At 44.7% G+C, this 15,811-nt stretch overlaps 1 protein-coding gene across 2 annotated transcripts in view; it reads left to right on the top strand.

Annotated features, from left to right (window-relative positions):
- The first annotated feature begins 321 nt into the window (after positions 1 to 321).
- The window catches only part of Mtarc2 (mitochondrial amidoxime reducing component 2), a 36,015-nt gene continuing 20,525 nt past the window's right edge, over positions 322 to 15,811 (top strand). For both annotated transcript variants that reach the window (XM_026387997.2, XM_026387996.2), the window contains exons 1-4: positions 322 to 792; positions 6,045 to 6,218; positions 8,843 to 9,002; positions 9,991 to 10,131. In XM_026387997.2, the coding sequence (XP_026243782.1) occupies positions 524 to 792; positions 6,045 to 6,218; positions 8,843 to 9,002; positions 9,991 to 10,131 (744 nt within the window). In that variant the 5' untranslated portion in view covers positions 322 to 523. The remainder of the gene's footprint in view (positions 793 to 6,044; positions 6,219 to 8,842; positions 9,003 to 9,990; positions 10,132 to 15,811) is intronic.

Raw genomic sequence — 15,811 nt, 5'->3', positions numbered from 1 at the left:
TGTGTGTGTGTGTGTGTGTGTGTGTGTGCGCGCGCGCTGCTAGAAGTCTTGCCAGAGTTTGCTCCAGTCGACAAGCAGTGGTTATTTGCTGAAAGTTCTGCAGTTCTCACAGCGACCGGGCAGGAAAGGTTTTTCCCCAAATGTTTTAAAATCTTCCATTCTTCAACCCGCCTTTTGGATCAACTAAAGCGCGCTCCTAGTAGAGGCCACCGGCTGAAAGGTGACGTTGCGTGACTGACGTCTCGTAGCGGACACAGGGTGGGAAGTGAAGAGAAAGTGACCAATCCAGAGAAACTGGGCGGATCCATCGCTTGCTTTGGGAGCCGCGCCACCCAGAGACGCCCAGGGGACCCCAGGCTCTGCCTCGCTGCCCGGCTGCCGCGTCGTCCTCCGCGTCGGGTCCAGGAGTTTGACTGGCCGGTGGTTGAGCCATCTTTGGCTCCTCCCCACCCTCCCTGAGTCTTAAACCCCTCCTCGCCCTTCCAGGCCCAATCACCCAGGCCTGTGCCCGCCACCGCAGATCATGGGCGCCGCAGGCTCGGCCCTGGCCCGTCTCGGCCTCCCCGCGCAGACCCGGCCCTCGTGGCTCGGGGTCGCAGCCCTGAGTCTGGCCGCGGTGGCGCTGGGGACCGTCGCTTGGCGACACGCACGACCCAGGCGGCGCCGGCGGCTGCAGCAGGTGGGCACCGTGGCCCGGATCTCGATCTACCCGATCAAGTCCTGCAAGGGGGTGCAGGTGAACGAGGCGGAGTGCACCACCCTGGGGCTGCGCTGTGGCAACCTGCGAGACAGGTACTCCCCCCACCCCCACCCCGCCCCTGCGCTGCGCCTTACCGGGACCCCGGGAAGGTGGAGGGCGGTGGGGCCTTGTGCTGTCCAGAAGCATAACAAATGTCATGGCTTTGCCCTTTGGTCAAGTGCAAAGCTGAAACGAACAGCTGGCAGAATGAAGAAAGGCTTATCACTTGCTGAAGGTAAAAGGAGCACGTGTTCTCTGCAGGACATAGAAAGCAAGGGCCTTTTATTGGGGGAAAGGCATACATATTGGTGTAGGAAGAACTCATCACGTGTTCTGGAGGGCAGGGTCCGGAGCAAGCTTAACAGTAGATCAAGCTTTGCAACAGCAGTGGGGAACGCCTCCTGGGTGGAGAATTTAGTGTTACAGTGAGCAAAGTTTAAGAGTAAACTTTTTATTCTAAAAAGACTGAGAGTGACTCTATGATTGCTATTAAAGTACCTGCCTAGGGGCTAATAGAAGGAGAACAGAGGTGTGCCACTTGATTTAAGAATAGAGAGCTACCACCCGAATTTCCCTGTCTGTTGAACCTTTGATCTTTAGCTGTAAACTTTTGCCTTATTCAGTTTTGATAAAGTGGATAGGGCAAGTTCCTGCCTCTTGCCAGGAGAGAATGAGAGGTTGCACTTTTCCTCTGGAACAGTAGGACTCTGACCTGGTGATTTTTTTTTTTTTGCTAGCTGTAAAGTTTGTGACTGCCTCCCTCTCCCATTGAAGATTAAACCCAGACCTTTATATTTTTTATCCTGAGTTGCCCAGGTTGGCCTTGAACTTGTGATTCTCCCCACTCAGCCTGCTGAGTAGCTGGGATTACAGATGGTGTCACTGTGCCCCACAAAGTTTGTGATTCTATCTATAGGACCATAGCAGAAAAACAAAATGCTGTTGGCACTAAATAGGAATAAAACAGAACTGAGTGTCGATGGGGAACAGTGGTGTGGGCCTTTTAGGGGCTTGTTACTCCCACTTCCATTCTCTGGATCATGTTTGGGAGGCTTGAGGTTTTAATGAGTAATGAGTAGAATGGAGTCTTCTGCTGGGGAGAGGAGGTAGCTGGTAGTACTGTGAATGGCAGGTATGAAGTTAGCCTCAGGTGTATACTTGCTGCTAATGTATAAACCAAGAAACCATAAACGAGGTTAAAATAAAAACAATTTTATGGGAATGTAGAGTAGATGTGCACATTGGAAAACAGGCTTAGCGAGACTAGACCAGTGTTCCACTGAAGGAAAGTGGGCTTGGGTTTTCATCAAGTCCAGTGATTAAAAGCTGAGGCAGATAAGAGTGGTTGTAAGTTTGGTAAGTGCACTGAAAGGTCCAGGTAAAGAGGCAAAATTGGTGCCCTGAGTATTTCCTGACATGATATCCATGTAGCAACTCACCCCTGTTAGTAAATGTCTGAGGCTTAGAAAAGGACTTTTGCTTTCCTTTTGCCCAATCTGCAGCCATTTTGATTTTTATGTTACCAAAGGGAATAGCATTGTGTCCTCTTCTCCCATAGGCAGAGACAGAGTGGTCCTCAGTGAAAAACTCTGGACAAATTCCCTACCTACATAGGGAATGCGTGATGCATAGAAATTTAATTTTTAGGATGAAGATAACTGGGTTGGTTTAGCCATGGTCCTGTGTCTGTGGAGGTAGGGAGGGTTGCAAATAGATAATTCAAGGAACTTTCTAGCAGAGGGCCATCTGTTGCCCTAGGTTCCTGCCAGGAGTCATGTATGCACTGTTCTTTGAGGACTGCTATTCTCTTAAAGAAATGTGGGCTGCTACTGTATTGGAAAACTTAAACTTTCTTAGAGAAGTGTTGTGTGTACACACCACCTAACTCAAGGGCAATATTCTGTTCCCTACTCCCATCCCAGATTTCTAATACCGGAGATATTTTTTTTCAAACTACCCTTTCCTGAGATTCCCATCCCAGTCTAAATGAATGAGAGTTGCCAAGGGTGATGTCAGTTTATGTGCAGAGTTTCTACCAGGTGATTCTGACACTGTGAAGGATCTTATCTGGGGCCATTAAGAGCCAGAAAATGCTTAAAGCTTATTCAAATATGAAGGATTAGAAAGGTTTGCCTATTGCTAGAGAGACTTCAGGCACAGTGGTACTGGGCATCCTCCAACAAACTGAGAGAAGTAGAATCTCGTAATGCACATCCAGAATAAATGGGCATGTGCTGCTTTCTTCCCCACTTGAGACACTGAGGTTATTTCAGAGATTTCCAGTTCTTTGTGCTTCCTCTGACCATCAGAATTCCTGTCATTTTCCTATTGACACTGCTTTGCAGTGTCTGTTGCTACCATGAGAAGAAAGTATGTGTCCTTTGCTTATGCTTGTGTCCTTGGCTTCTGTTTCTGTGGGCATCCTAAAAGAAGTAGAACTGGGTTCATTTTCACTTGTTTTGAGCAATACATTCTTGAGCAGGGGTGGGGTGAAGATTGAGGTAGAGAGCAGGGCCATGATATATAATGCAATAGATGCTGAGCTAAATTCAGTCCCGTAGATTAGCTGATTTAAACGTCAACATTCTTGTGGGCTAGATATCACTATCCCCATCCTGCAAAGAAGGAACTAGTGTCTGAAGGATGAGTATCTCACCCCAGATCATAAACCCAATATGTGCTAGAGGGATTTGAACTCAGATTAGTGTGAGTATAGCATTCATGCTCTTTCTGTGAAACCAGTGTGGTAGGTAGAAGTGTCAGGATTTCACAGAGGATCAGAAAACCTTGGACAAAGTTATTTAACCTCTGAGCTTCAGTTTCCTCATTTGGAAAAAAAAAATTAAAAAGTTGAACTTGTTGTTCTGACCGCGTCCTTTACTTATCAAAGGGCAATTGATATTCAGAGCAGGCTTTCCAGAAAGAACTCTGCTCAATGGCTGCTGTTCTCTGGACTTGAGAATAAGGTAACACAACTACAGACATACCTAGAATGCAGGCCTCCTTTATTTAATTCCAGTCTGCACCTGTGTTTTAGGAACTGTTTGAAGCTAAGATTTTCCTCTAAGTGCTCTCTGCTGCAAACTGCTAGAAGAATTTTGTTCAAAGCTCTTGGAATATTGTGCTTAAACCTGGCAGCCACCCTGAACTTTGAGGTGTTTAAAGTTACCCAGCTGAATGCTAGCTTTGTGATGCTGGGAGGGCATGGCCCTGTTCCTTGACCTTGTAAATCCCCATTTATGTGTGAATTGACCACTTATCTCTGTTCCTGTTTTCCTCCTCTCTGTCCTTCTAGCACCCCAGACCAGTTTGTATCTTGGGAAACCGTTGGTGACTCAAGACACTGTTGCTCTTTTGGGAAATCTGAGCTGTGGGCTTTTACACTCATCCCCCTACCACATGTTGTTGATTTACCCTTAAAATTAGGTGCTGACTTTTAGTATTACCAACTAGGTTTGAATAACTCGGTCATAAAACCCACCCTCCAGTCTTACCCTTTCTTTCAGATCTGGCAGAATAGAGCTAATTATTCACTCACTGGGTATCATTTGTCTGTAGGAAGTGAAGGATATCATTACTCAGGTGACAGGGTGATGAGGTGGTGGGGGAATTTTACAGATGGCAAGCTTTTACCTTTTATCCTTGTCTCTGTCTTCCCCAATGTTGAACTCACAGAAAGTTTCCACTTGCCTTTGTAATTGCAGTTAAAAACCTCTAGCTACCACTTCCCACTGTTAATTCCAGAAATTAACTCCCATGTTATTATACAACAGGCTGGAGCTAAGGGTGGGGTCGTGAGACACTGTGAAGGTCTAAGGTTGTAAGGGTTAGATGGGAGATGAAAAGACCCAGGGAGGAACTGACTGTCAGAAATGATGTGTAGACAGATGTCATTCCTGTTTAGACACCTGTCTGGTTGTGTGCAGATCTCAAAGGTAGTCTTATCTGGGTATGGGGCATGTTGGAAGCCATGGTATAGGCTTTGGGGAGTTTAACCAAAGCGAGTGTCTTAGTCCATTTTCTATTGCTAAAACAAAATATCTGAGATTGGGCAGTTTATAGATAATGAAGGTTTATTTTGGTTCTAGAGGCTGGGAAATCCAGGAGCATGGTGCTGGCATCTGGTGAGAGCTTCTTGCTGCATCATAACATGGCAGAAAGTATCACATGCATGCCAGAATGAGCTCACTTTTAGAGCAAAACTACTTCCTTGATAACCCATTAGTCTATGAATGGATTCATTCAATTATTTCCCAAAGGTCTCACCTCCGAGTACCATTACAACAGGAATTTGAGGATTAAGTTTCCAACACATGAAAATCTGAGGAACACATTTAAACCACAGCACAGGGTGATCCAGGTCTCTGCACCTATGGATAAGACTGGAAATAGGGAATGGGGTCAGCCCCAAGGGAAGGACTATGAGTTAGGCAGGGATTCCCTGAGTTACAGAACCCACTCCAGGTCTGAGCAGATCAGAGAACCCTGGAAACCAAAGACATCTAGAAAGAAAGGTGATCTCCTCAGAAGGGTGGGACTTACTGCCCAATATCACCAGATCTTGAGAAGAGAGTAGTCAAGACAATTTCTAGTGTGCCTTTCCACTGCCATACTCTTACACCATCATGCATGCCAGCTGCTGGTGGTGGGAGGGCATGGGCTACTGCCATGGTCTGCTGGCTTCATTACAGGGACAGTTTAGTTGAAACCTGGAAGGACTGTGCTGATAGGGAGGTTCCTAATGTAAGACTGGAAAGGGCAGGGTCAGAGCCCCCCATGTGTGCTGACGTGGGAGTCCCCATAGAGTAACCTCAGACAGTCCCATTTGGCTCCAGTCATATTTTGGAATATTCTGGGGGAGCGAGCTGCCCCTCATTCTGGAAGAAAGGAGCTGTCCTTCCATCCTGCTCACACCTGGAAAGCCTCTTGCTTTCATTTGCTCCCCACTCATCCATGCCCACAGAGTTCCTCACCTACGCCACTTCTCTGCAGATAGTGATTTTGAAACCATTTTTCCCTGGGAGTGATCATTCATGGGGTGCAATCCAAATCTAGCTATCTTGTGGATAAAGGTATCCCTGACTGGGCGGCTCAGGCTTGCCCCCAGATAAGTATCCAGCTCCTTTTGGGGATAATAATGTTTAGATCCAAAGAATTTGGACCTAGCTAATAATTGTCTAGGAAATATTTGTTGGGTCCCCAGTCAGAAAAGATGGAGGGTTATGAGGGACTAAAAAGCTAAAGGCAAACTCTTGAGAGGGTGGAGGGGAGTTTTCTGAGTGTGTTCTCATTTGCTCCTCTGAAGATTTTGGCTGGTGATTAAGGAAGATGGACACATGATCACTGCCCGGCAGGAGCCTCGTCTTGTGCTGGTCTCCATCACTTATGAGAACAACAGCCTGATCCTCAAGGCTCCCGACATGGAACAGCTGGTTTTGCCCGTCAAGCAGCCTTCTTCAAACCCACTCCATGACTGCAGGTGACTCCTTGGGGACATCTGGGTACTGCAACAGACCTGATTTTTCTTGAGTCTCCTGCTTGTGTTTGCTAGTTTGTACAGTAGATGATGGAATTAGAAAAGGAAATGTTTAATAAGAGAAGCATATTCTGGCTTGGGATTAGGAAATGCTCAAGCGCCAGTAGGCACTGCAGAGTATTATTTTAAGGGTACCCAGGACTAGTTTTAATTGGCTATATCCAGATACACAGACACGAAAATGTCTATCACAAAGAAAGAAACTGCTTATGCTAATGGATCTGTGGAGAAGGTGCAGTCTACCACAAGGGCCATATACAAAACTACCAGGGTTGATCAGGGAGCAGATGGAGCAAGGGGTAAATACTAGCAAGAGCCTTTACTGTAGTTTCTGCAAGGCAGGGTTTGCAGGCTTAGGATTTGCCGGTTTGAACAATTTCAGCAGGCTCTGGGATACAGAAGTTGTTTCTAGAATATCTGGTACTTACCCCTGGGGCAATTAGGGTAGGGCAATAGTGGCCTAAGGATAAGAACTCAATACAGGAGGTGGTTGAGGTATAGGCCCTGGGAAGGTTTGGCATTCATATAAAAGTCATATTTGCAGGCTGTGTTAGTCTGCTTTTTATAGTGGTGATCAAAATACATGACAAGGACAACTTAGAGGTCAAGGTCGATGCCTGGCTGACTCCATTGATTTGGATCCTGAGGTGAGGCAGAACATCATGTTGTTAGAAAGCTGCTCAGCTCATGGCAGGAGAGAGAGAGAGAGAGAGAGAGAGAGAGAGAGAGAGAGAGAGAGAGAGAGAGAGAGAGAGAGAGAGAGAGAGAGAGAGAGAGAGAGAGAGAGAGAGAGAGAGAGAGAACTACAGCAAGCACACATGACAGCCAGGGGGCAAGGTATGATTCCCAAGGATACTTTCCTAGTGACCTACTTCCTCCAGCCATACCCCACCTGCCTAGTAGTCCATTCAAATTATTAGGACATAAAATGGATTAATCCACGGATATAGTTACAGCTCTCATCCAATCATTTCACCTTTAGACATCCCTGCTTGGACTGACATGAGCTTTCTGGTGGGGGATACCTTATATCCAAACTATAACATAGGTAATTAGCCTACTAATTGGCTGGCACAGGAGCAGTCCCTTTAACATCAGCAAGGCCCCCAGATGTCAAAGCATCAAAAATACAGAGAATAGAAAGCATTATTAATTTAAGTATAAAAAGGGTACAGGTGTCCACGGGCAGAGCTTGTCTCCTTTCATTCAAGTTGGATGCACCTTTATTTAGAATTGTCAGCCCCCCAGCCAGGCAGACAAGGGGTTACTGGAGATGTTGCCAACTGTATCTTGGCGCTGGATGATAGAGATGTGGAGCTTTCCAAGGTGAGTGTAGCTTCTGAGGTCTGCAGTCCATTCTTAGGTACCTTTGCAGGAGGTGGTGGTGGGGATTTTCATCTCTGGCCAGAGACCTTAGGCCTTGGCTTCCATTTGGTCTGGGGACCTCGGATGGACTGTCAAGTTCCCTGGTCTTGCCCTTTGATGTGAAGTTCTGGAGACTTAAATGTTTGTCATGATATGTTGCAGATACTTTGGTAACCAGCTGAGCATGTCTGCCTGCCTGCTCTCCTTCCTTCCTCCTTCCTCCCTCTCTCTTTTCTTCCTTTCTTCCTCTCCCCTCCCTCCCTCCCTTCTTTTCTTCCTTTAGGAGGGGAATCCAGGCCCTATTACTGAGCTACACCTCCAGCCCCTAAGCTGAGCTTTTTAAGTGTGTGGGAATGGGTGTTGTGCAAAGGTGCCAGGGCTCAGGGGAGAGCCTCAGGTTATTCCCTGGGCCCTAATCTTATGATTTTCAAACAGAACTTCCGAGCTGAAATCCATCCCTTGAATTTCCCTAATGTTTCAAAAAGTCTGAGACACTAGTTTGCTGAACACAGTATTTCACTTAATTATCTTAAGCAAATCTTTGAGGGGGAATATCATCAATTCCATTTTACAAATTAGGAAACTAACACTTCTATCACTGTCACACAAAGACAGGCGCTGGGATGTGAGCCCACCTGCCGCCCAGGCTTTTGCTTTTAGTGCCTATGTGCAGGCAGGGGAAACACTTCCACAAATGACATGTTTTGAGCCAAATAAATTCACGGAGGAGAAAAACCATTGCAACTCAGAGTTAAAAGTTTGTGGGTCAATGTTTAATGGGTTGAGTGATGGATCAGTTGGTGACCTGGCAGACTTACTCTGTCATAGTAAGCAACTTTTTTCTTCAAGGATCTCCACTTCATTGCACAGGCAGCACTCTAGGGAAGCACAAACCCTGGGTGGAAAGGAGACCAGGATGTTTTATATGCACATTAGGATTTGGGAAGCTCTTCTCAGAGCACATTCTACACCCTCCCCCAACTGGGCTCTGCTGCTGCCTCGATTTGGCCTAAGGTCCATTCGATAGCCATTGCTACTCTGCATTGTACAGTGCATTCACGTAAGAAAGTCACCCTGTGGGGCTGGGGATATAGCTCAGTTGGTAGAGTGCTTGCCTCGCATGTACAAGGTTCTGGGTTCAATCCCCAGCACCACACACACACACTAAAGAAAATCATCCTGTGTTCTTGTGACCTTTCTAGGATATTTGGCCTTGACATTAAAGGCAGAGACTGTGGTGATGAGGTCGCTCAGTGGTTCACCAACTATTTGAAAACGGAATCCTACAGGTTGGTTCAATTTGAAACAAGCATGAAGGGAAGAGCATCAAAGAAAATTTACCCTTTTGTACAGGATTACCAGGTGAGCTCACAGATCCCCTTCATGTCCACCAACCACACTTGTCTTTCTAGCTCTCTTCCTAGCCCACAAGAACCTCTCTGGTGGCCCCAGTTAGGAAACCATGGCAGCGGCCAGGCGGGTGGTCCTAAAAGTACAACCTGGGTAGAGATACCACGGATAGAGAGGAAAGTGGAATGAGAGCTGTGTCAACATGCACAGAGGACAGAACACGGGAGATGTTGCTGGGGGCAGAGCCGGAGGTGACTTCCAGGTAGACGGAGACTTAGGAGAAAACCAGAGAAGCAAAAGTGAGAAGGTTGGGACTAAATCAAGGTTTCCTGAAATAGCAGAAGCAGGCTTTCTGCAGGCTTCCCGTTGTTCAGCACGGTTATTTCAGGGGCTGGGAAGGGACTTCCTCCCAAGGAAAACTGCCTCTGTATCAGCCATGGTCCAAAGACCAAGGCCTTTGACCAAGGCCAGTGAATCAGTGCTTAAGATGCAAGTACCCTGGGAATTTGCTACCTGTAGCCATGGAACTACAAGTTCTTTGAGGGTAGGGGGTTTTATCTGTTTTGTTCACTGCTATTTCCCCATCTAGAAGAGTGCCTGCTCCCCATAGGTGCTTAATAAACACATCCTGAGTGAATGGGTGTTGTTGAACTAGTTCTTACTAGAGGGTAGCTGATTGGCAGCAGATGTTTCTCTGATGAGGAAGTGGGAAGGGCTGCTGCTGGGGACAGGGGTGAGAAACATGGGAGAGGAAGTCTGGAAAGTAATTTTAGCCAGGAGCCAGTCCAGGCTGCTGCCCTGTCACTGTGTGTGTGGATAGGAACCATGTTTCAGTGCTGAACCTGGCTAGTTTCTAAGCCCACAGTCACCTCTGCCTCCTGAATACCACTTCCCTCTTCTACACTTGAATGGGTTTGATTCTGGACTTGGCTTAGCTTTACGGTTGGTCTAAGCAATTTCATGGTATTGAGAGGTCTGATGGTGTTGCGTTCTTGGACAGGTGGCTTATCCAGACTGCAGCCCAGTCCTGATCCTCTCAGAAGCCTCCCTGGAAGATTTGAATACCAGACTGGAGAAGAAAGTGAATATGGAGTACTTCAGGCCAAATATCGTGGTGACAGGCTGTGATGCTTTTGAGGAGGTAAGTGACCTGCTGACTTGTGCTTGGATAGGCTTAGGGATCTGCACTGACTCAGGTTCTCCACGTGCTTCCTTCCAGTTCACCAACTTTGTGGAGTTGCTCACTTATTTCTACTGCCCTCAGCTCCCTAGCCTCGGGGGGGCGCTGCTCACCCTTTAATATATTGGCTCCAGGGCATAGAAGACTCCAAATCATAGCAATTCTGAGGCTGGAATATATAATCACAGCTCAGGGAGAACTAAAGGGAAATAAAGATAAAGGAAACAGCCATTTCCTACTTTTCGGCACCACCCAGAAGTGCTCTCAAAGATTTGAGTCCCAGGCCCCAAAGTGAAGGATAGAGGGAATCTGCCTTTGAACAGTGCCCCTGGAGACACTGTTTACTGTGGCCTGAGTTCTCTCCCAGAACACCCATAGGCTCTCATAATGTAACTGGCAGCAAAAATTTCCACCCTCTTCAAGCACACCCCATTGTGGCCTTAAAGGGACAACTGCATCAGAAGCCAGTCGTGATCCTGTAATCTGCACAGGACATGCACCTAACTGGGTGTTGCTTGGTCCTAGGAACCATCAGCAGTCAGACATTAAGCATGGGAGCGGGAGGCTAGACATTTTGAGTATGGGAAGTAACAATGACAGATATCATTCACTGAACGAATTAATCACTTCATGTAATTATTGGATCCTCAGGTTGACCCTGTGCAGGGGGTCTGTATTATTATCCCCTTTTTATAAGGAAACAGAGGCTCTGAAATGTTATATAACTTTGTACAACAGGTAAGTGGCGTTAGAACCAAGACTTGCAGCATCAGACTCTGCAGAGTGGGGGCAGTGATTCCAGTGTAGAGACCCAAGTCGTTAACTCTGAGAAGAAAAGCTCTCCAGTACCCCAATTCTTTGCTCCTGTGGATGACTGCACTTCCTTTAGTGTGAATACAATGTCCTCCTCTCATTGGTTGGCAAATATTGTCCTTTAGGCTAAACCTTTTTCGAAGAACCTAGTTCAAATCTTTAGATGTGTGCAAGAAATATTTGATCATTATTCTATTATTTGATAATTTTAAAATATCAGTGCATACGGAAGTTGTCTGCTTATTGATTTTTATCTTGTCATTTGCTCTCTAGTTATTTATTTTGCAGTGCGGTTTGGGAGCTGAACTAAGGCCTTGTATGTGCTAAGCTTGTGCTCTACCACTGAACTATATCCCAATATTGTTAAATTTTAACAAATTCATGCTCTGTTATGGGCCAGGCATGGTGTCTAGGATCCCTGAATATAGAGATGAAAAGATGGGGCTCTTGCCCTTCAGGATGTTCCAGTATGATAGACACAGCCATGAGAAATGACAGCCCAGCATGAGAAATGTCTTAGTGTACATGCTTACAATGTACCAGGGATGCCTAGAAGTGGAAAATGCTTAAATCTGCCTGAGGAAGGGAGGTATGGGAGTGCAGAGGTGACAGATCAAGCCACCAGGAGCAGTGCTATGCATCTGTGTATTTGCGTCTTCTGTGGTTTAGGCCGGAGAAGTTGGAAGGTCTTTGTGGGTAAAGGAAGCACCCAGTTGGAAGGCCTACGCAGGAGAGGCCGTAATCAAAGAGGTTCCATGGAGTATCTCAGAATCACAGGAGTACCGGAGGGAAAGAGAAACAGCAGGAGGAGGCTGGGTGGGGGACTGCTACCACACCAAGGAACATGGATTTTAAACTGTGAATATAGAGGAGCTGGTAATGATTCTGAACAAGGAAGTTATGACTGGCATTCCTCCAACAAATATCTGCTGAATGCCTACAGTGTGCCAGGCGCAGTTACTCTGGCAAGTGCCTTGAAAGGAGGAAAGCCTGAGGCAGATAGGCCAATGCCGCGGTCAATCACCAGGTGGTCTCTTTTCTAAAATGCATCTTAGCAGGCCTTACCTGAAGCCTATAGCAGCATCCAGGTAAGGTCTGTGATTCTTCATTGGCAGCACCAGGCCAGATGAATTTCCTGCTGAGGGTACCTGGAGAGGCTCTGAGTGAGGAGATGTAGGAATAGTGAAGGTAAGAAATGAGGAGGCTGTGAGAATGCTGGAGAGGAAGAGGCCCCAAGGGACTCAGCCACTCAGCTCTCTTTCTTTCTCCTCCAATAGTAAATCCAGGTTAGATGAAACCTGAGCTGTATACAATCTGGGGGACGCGTTAAGAACAAAAGGAACATCAAGCCTCATCTAGTAGAGTGTATCTAAGAATAGAAGCTGGGCGCCTGGCGCATACCTGTAATCCCCGTGGCTCTGGAGGCTGAGGCAGGAGGATCACAAGTTCAAAGCCAGCCTTAGCAGCTTAATGATGCCCCAAGCAACTCAGCGACACCCTGTCTTTAAATAAAAGATTAAAAAGATTTAAAAGGACTGGGGATATGTCTCAGTGGTTAAGCATCCCAGGGTCCCTGGTACAAAAAAAAAAAAAAAAAAAAAAAAAGAAAAGAAAAAAGAAAGAAAGGAGTCATAAAGATTGGATTAGAAATTAGTTCATGAAGCAAAAGTTCCTTCTTAGAGCTCTTTAAGTTTATCCAATATTTCCTGAGAAACTTTCTTTTAGGGAGCATGCTTTTTCTTGATTTGTCTCCACTGAAGGGTAAATTGTTTTGGTATTAATTTTGGGTTGAGATCTTGAGTCAAGAAAATTAGAAAGTTGCTTTCATCCCTGGCTGAAGAATTTTTGCTGTACTGTACCTTAAACTTAACTTAAGGCTAATGAAACCCTAATCCTGTTTTCAGGCAATCTGAATGGATAGAGTCTTTTTTAAAAAATGACAAAATGTACTCTCAAGTTCCTTCTTTTATTCCTGCATTGGGATTGGCTAACAGAAATGTAAATAAGGTCAGACGCTCTTAATTTTCTGGAAAGTCCTCTGGTTATGCACATTAAAGAAAAAAAAAACTCCTTAGTATGAAATGATGCTATATTGCTGATTTATTCTGCCTTAAATTAGGAAGCCCTGTAGTTAAGAGCCTGATGCATTAACCTGTCTTCTTGGTGCCGTTACAAAACTATAACCTTTTCAATGAGTGGTACTCTATTAAATATTAATGGAAAATGATAATGCACATAAATATTTAATAGACCAACTTATAACAAAAAATAGCAAACCTAAGCATGGTGCAAAAATTCAGGCTATTGTTATTTTATTATTATTATTATTATTTTTTATTATCATTGCAAAAATATAGAGCAATAGGAGAATGTATTGTGCAATATTTACTCTTTGTGGCCCAAAGTACTTTTTTTTTTTTTTTCATGTAACTCAGAATATTCAGCAGATTTCAAAAGGCTTGGGCCAGTGTGGTGTGTTTGAGTTCTGGGAATGCAGAGCAATGAAGTTTAGAAATAAAGACATTGACCAGTACTTCTTATCTCTGTGGTTGACCATTGTGGGGGTCACTGTTTCTTGAACTTTGTTCACTGTCCTCCTGAGCTGGACTTGACATTTTCTATGGGATGCCTTGTTGGTGTCAGTCCTTGCTCCACATCACGAAAGAACTAGAGCCAGGCACTGTGGCGAACGCCTGTAATCCAGAGACTTGGGAGGCTGAGGCAGGAAGATCAGCAACTTAGTGAGGCCTCAAGCAACTCAGCAAGGCCTTGTCTTTAAATAAAATATTAAAAAGGGCTGGGGACGTGGCTCAGTGGTTAAGTGTTCCTGGGTTCAACCCCCAGTACCAAAAAGTAAGTAAATAAATAAATATTTTTAAAAAAGAAACTTCTAGAGAAAAATCTGCTTCTGTTCTACAACTGCTTTTGAAGTCAGGCAGGTTTGGTTTGAATCCTAGCTCCGCCACTCACTGGCTGTGTGAATTGGCTCTTCCCAGCCCTATCCTTTCTAACTGGTGAGATACAGAATTTTGGCAAATCATCATTAACCAGATTTTTTTAGTTCCTGGTGACCTGAGATGGGTTTAATGGAGGTTTTATTTGGCTGCTTGGATGACACTTTTTTCCTGCTAAAAGAACAGTTATTTCTACCTGGCTTCAGGGATTTGAGGTATTAATAATGATAATAACTATATGTAATATGTAATATGTATATATATAAATACTTTTTGAGGTTTTTTTTTTTTTTTTTTTTTTTTTTTTTGCTACTAGGGATTAAACTCAGGAGTACTTTATCATTGAACTACATTCCCAGTCCTTTTTATTTTGAGACAGTCTCACTAAGTTGTTTAGGCCAACCTTGAACTTGTGGTCTTCCTGCCTCAGCCTCTGGAGTTGCTGGGATTACAGGCGTGCCTCACTGCACCCCTAGTAACACTGTGGCTCACATTATTGAACAAGGTAGCAGGCACTGGACCAAACCCTTTGTTTGCATCATTTCATTTAATTCTTCTTGATACCCTTTCCAGATTGAATCACAACTCATTATTGGGTTATAGTACCACTTTAGTGGGTCCAAACCAATATTTAAAAAAAAAAAAGGAATAGAATATAGTAAAAGTATTAGAAGGTATTAGAGTAAACAATATGTAGAAAGATTAGGAGTGTTTAGCACAACTTTTGTTTGTTATATGCTGTGTGTGAATGAGAGAGAGGATTAGGAAATAATGTAAAATGTAATTTTCATTATAGGTCACATTGGAAGATGCTCCATAGTTAATTAGGCAGGTAGCATTTTGTTTGTTTGTTTGTTTTTCCTGAGTTCACCAAAACACAATGTCTTTTTTTTCTTTTAATTTTTTTATTTGTTCTTTTTTAGTTATACATGTCAGTAAAGTGTATTTTGACATGTCATATATACATGGAGTATAACTTCCCATTTTGGGGGATGTACATGATGTAGAGTTATACTCATTATGTATTCATATATTAATATAGGGAAATCATGTCTGATTCATTCTATGGCCAGCGGATCTCATGCTGGCTGCGCACTGGACCACCTGGGAGCCTCAAGCAAGGCTGATACTTCTGTCTGAGATGTAGCCTGGGCAGAAGGAGCTTTTAAAGCTCCCCAGGTGATTCTAGCATGAAAACTGCATTCCTCGGGTTTTCTTGGTGTAGCCACACTGATGGTTGTCATTTGCTAGAAAAAGCCCATGCCACCCTGAGCACGCAGCCCTGGCTCATCCTTTAAACTAGCAGCACAAGGTTGATTTACCCAAAACTTCTACACTTCTCCCCTCCCAACTCAAGACTGATACAGATCAACAGATTTCCAGCCACCAGATTGCCTTAGTCATTTCCTCCTAAAGATACAAGGAGTTTAACCTGGGCTAAGATAGTCTTTCTGCAAGCTGATCCACCATCTCCCCAGACTTGCTGGTTTACTGAATAAATCTTTTTCTTTGTCCCAAAATGTGTCCTCCATTCATGGGGCTCTTTTTTTGAGTGGCCAGTAAACGGACTTTGATTCAGTCACACTTGGAACAAATGCAATCAGCAGGAGCTACATTTGTGCCTGAAACTAAGGTGGTTCTTCCCTGGTGAGTTTGTTTTTAACCTCCCTGAGCAATACTTTTTGATCTTAAAAGTTAGCAGGTTCTTCCAAAAGATTTTAAAGGTTCTTTGCAGTCCTGGAATTGTATAATTCCTTGGGCATTTTCTTCTCTCTGTTAGTATGTGCATGTGTGTGTACATCTTTCTGAACACTTTAAATCATTTATAGATTACTTACCATACCTAATGCAATGTACGTGCTATGCAAATAGTT

Source organism: Urocitellus parryii, chromosome 9 (assembly GCF_045843805.1).
Source record: "Urocitellus parryii isolate mUroPar1 chromosome 9, mUroPar1.hap1, whole genome shotgun sequence".
In the NCBI taxonomy this organism is placed as follows: domain Eukaryota; kingdom Metazoa; phylum Chordata; class Mammalia; order Rodentia; family Sciuridae; genus Urocitellus; species Urocitellus parryii.
This window is presented reverse-complemented; position numbering and strand designations above follow the sequence as displayed.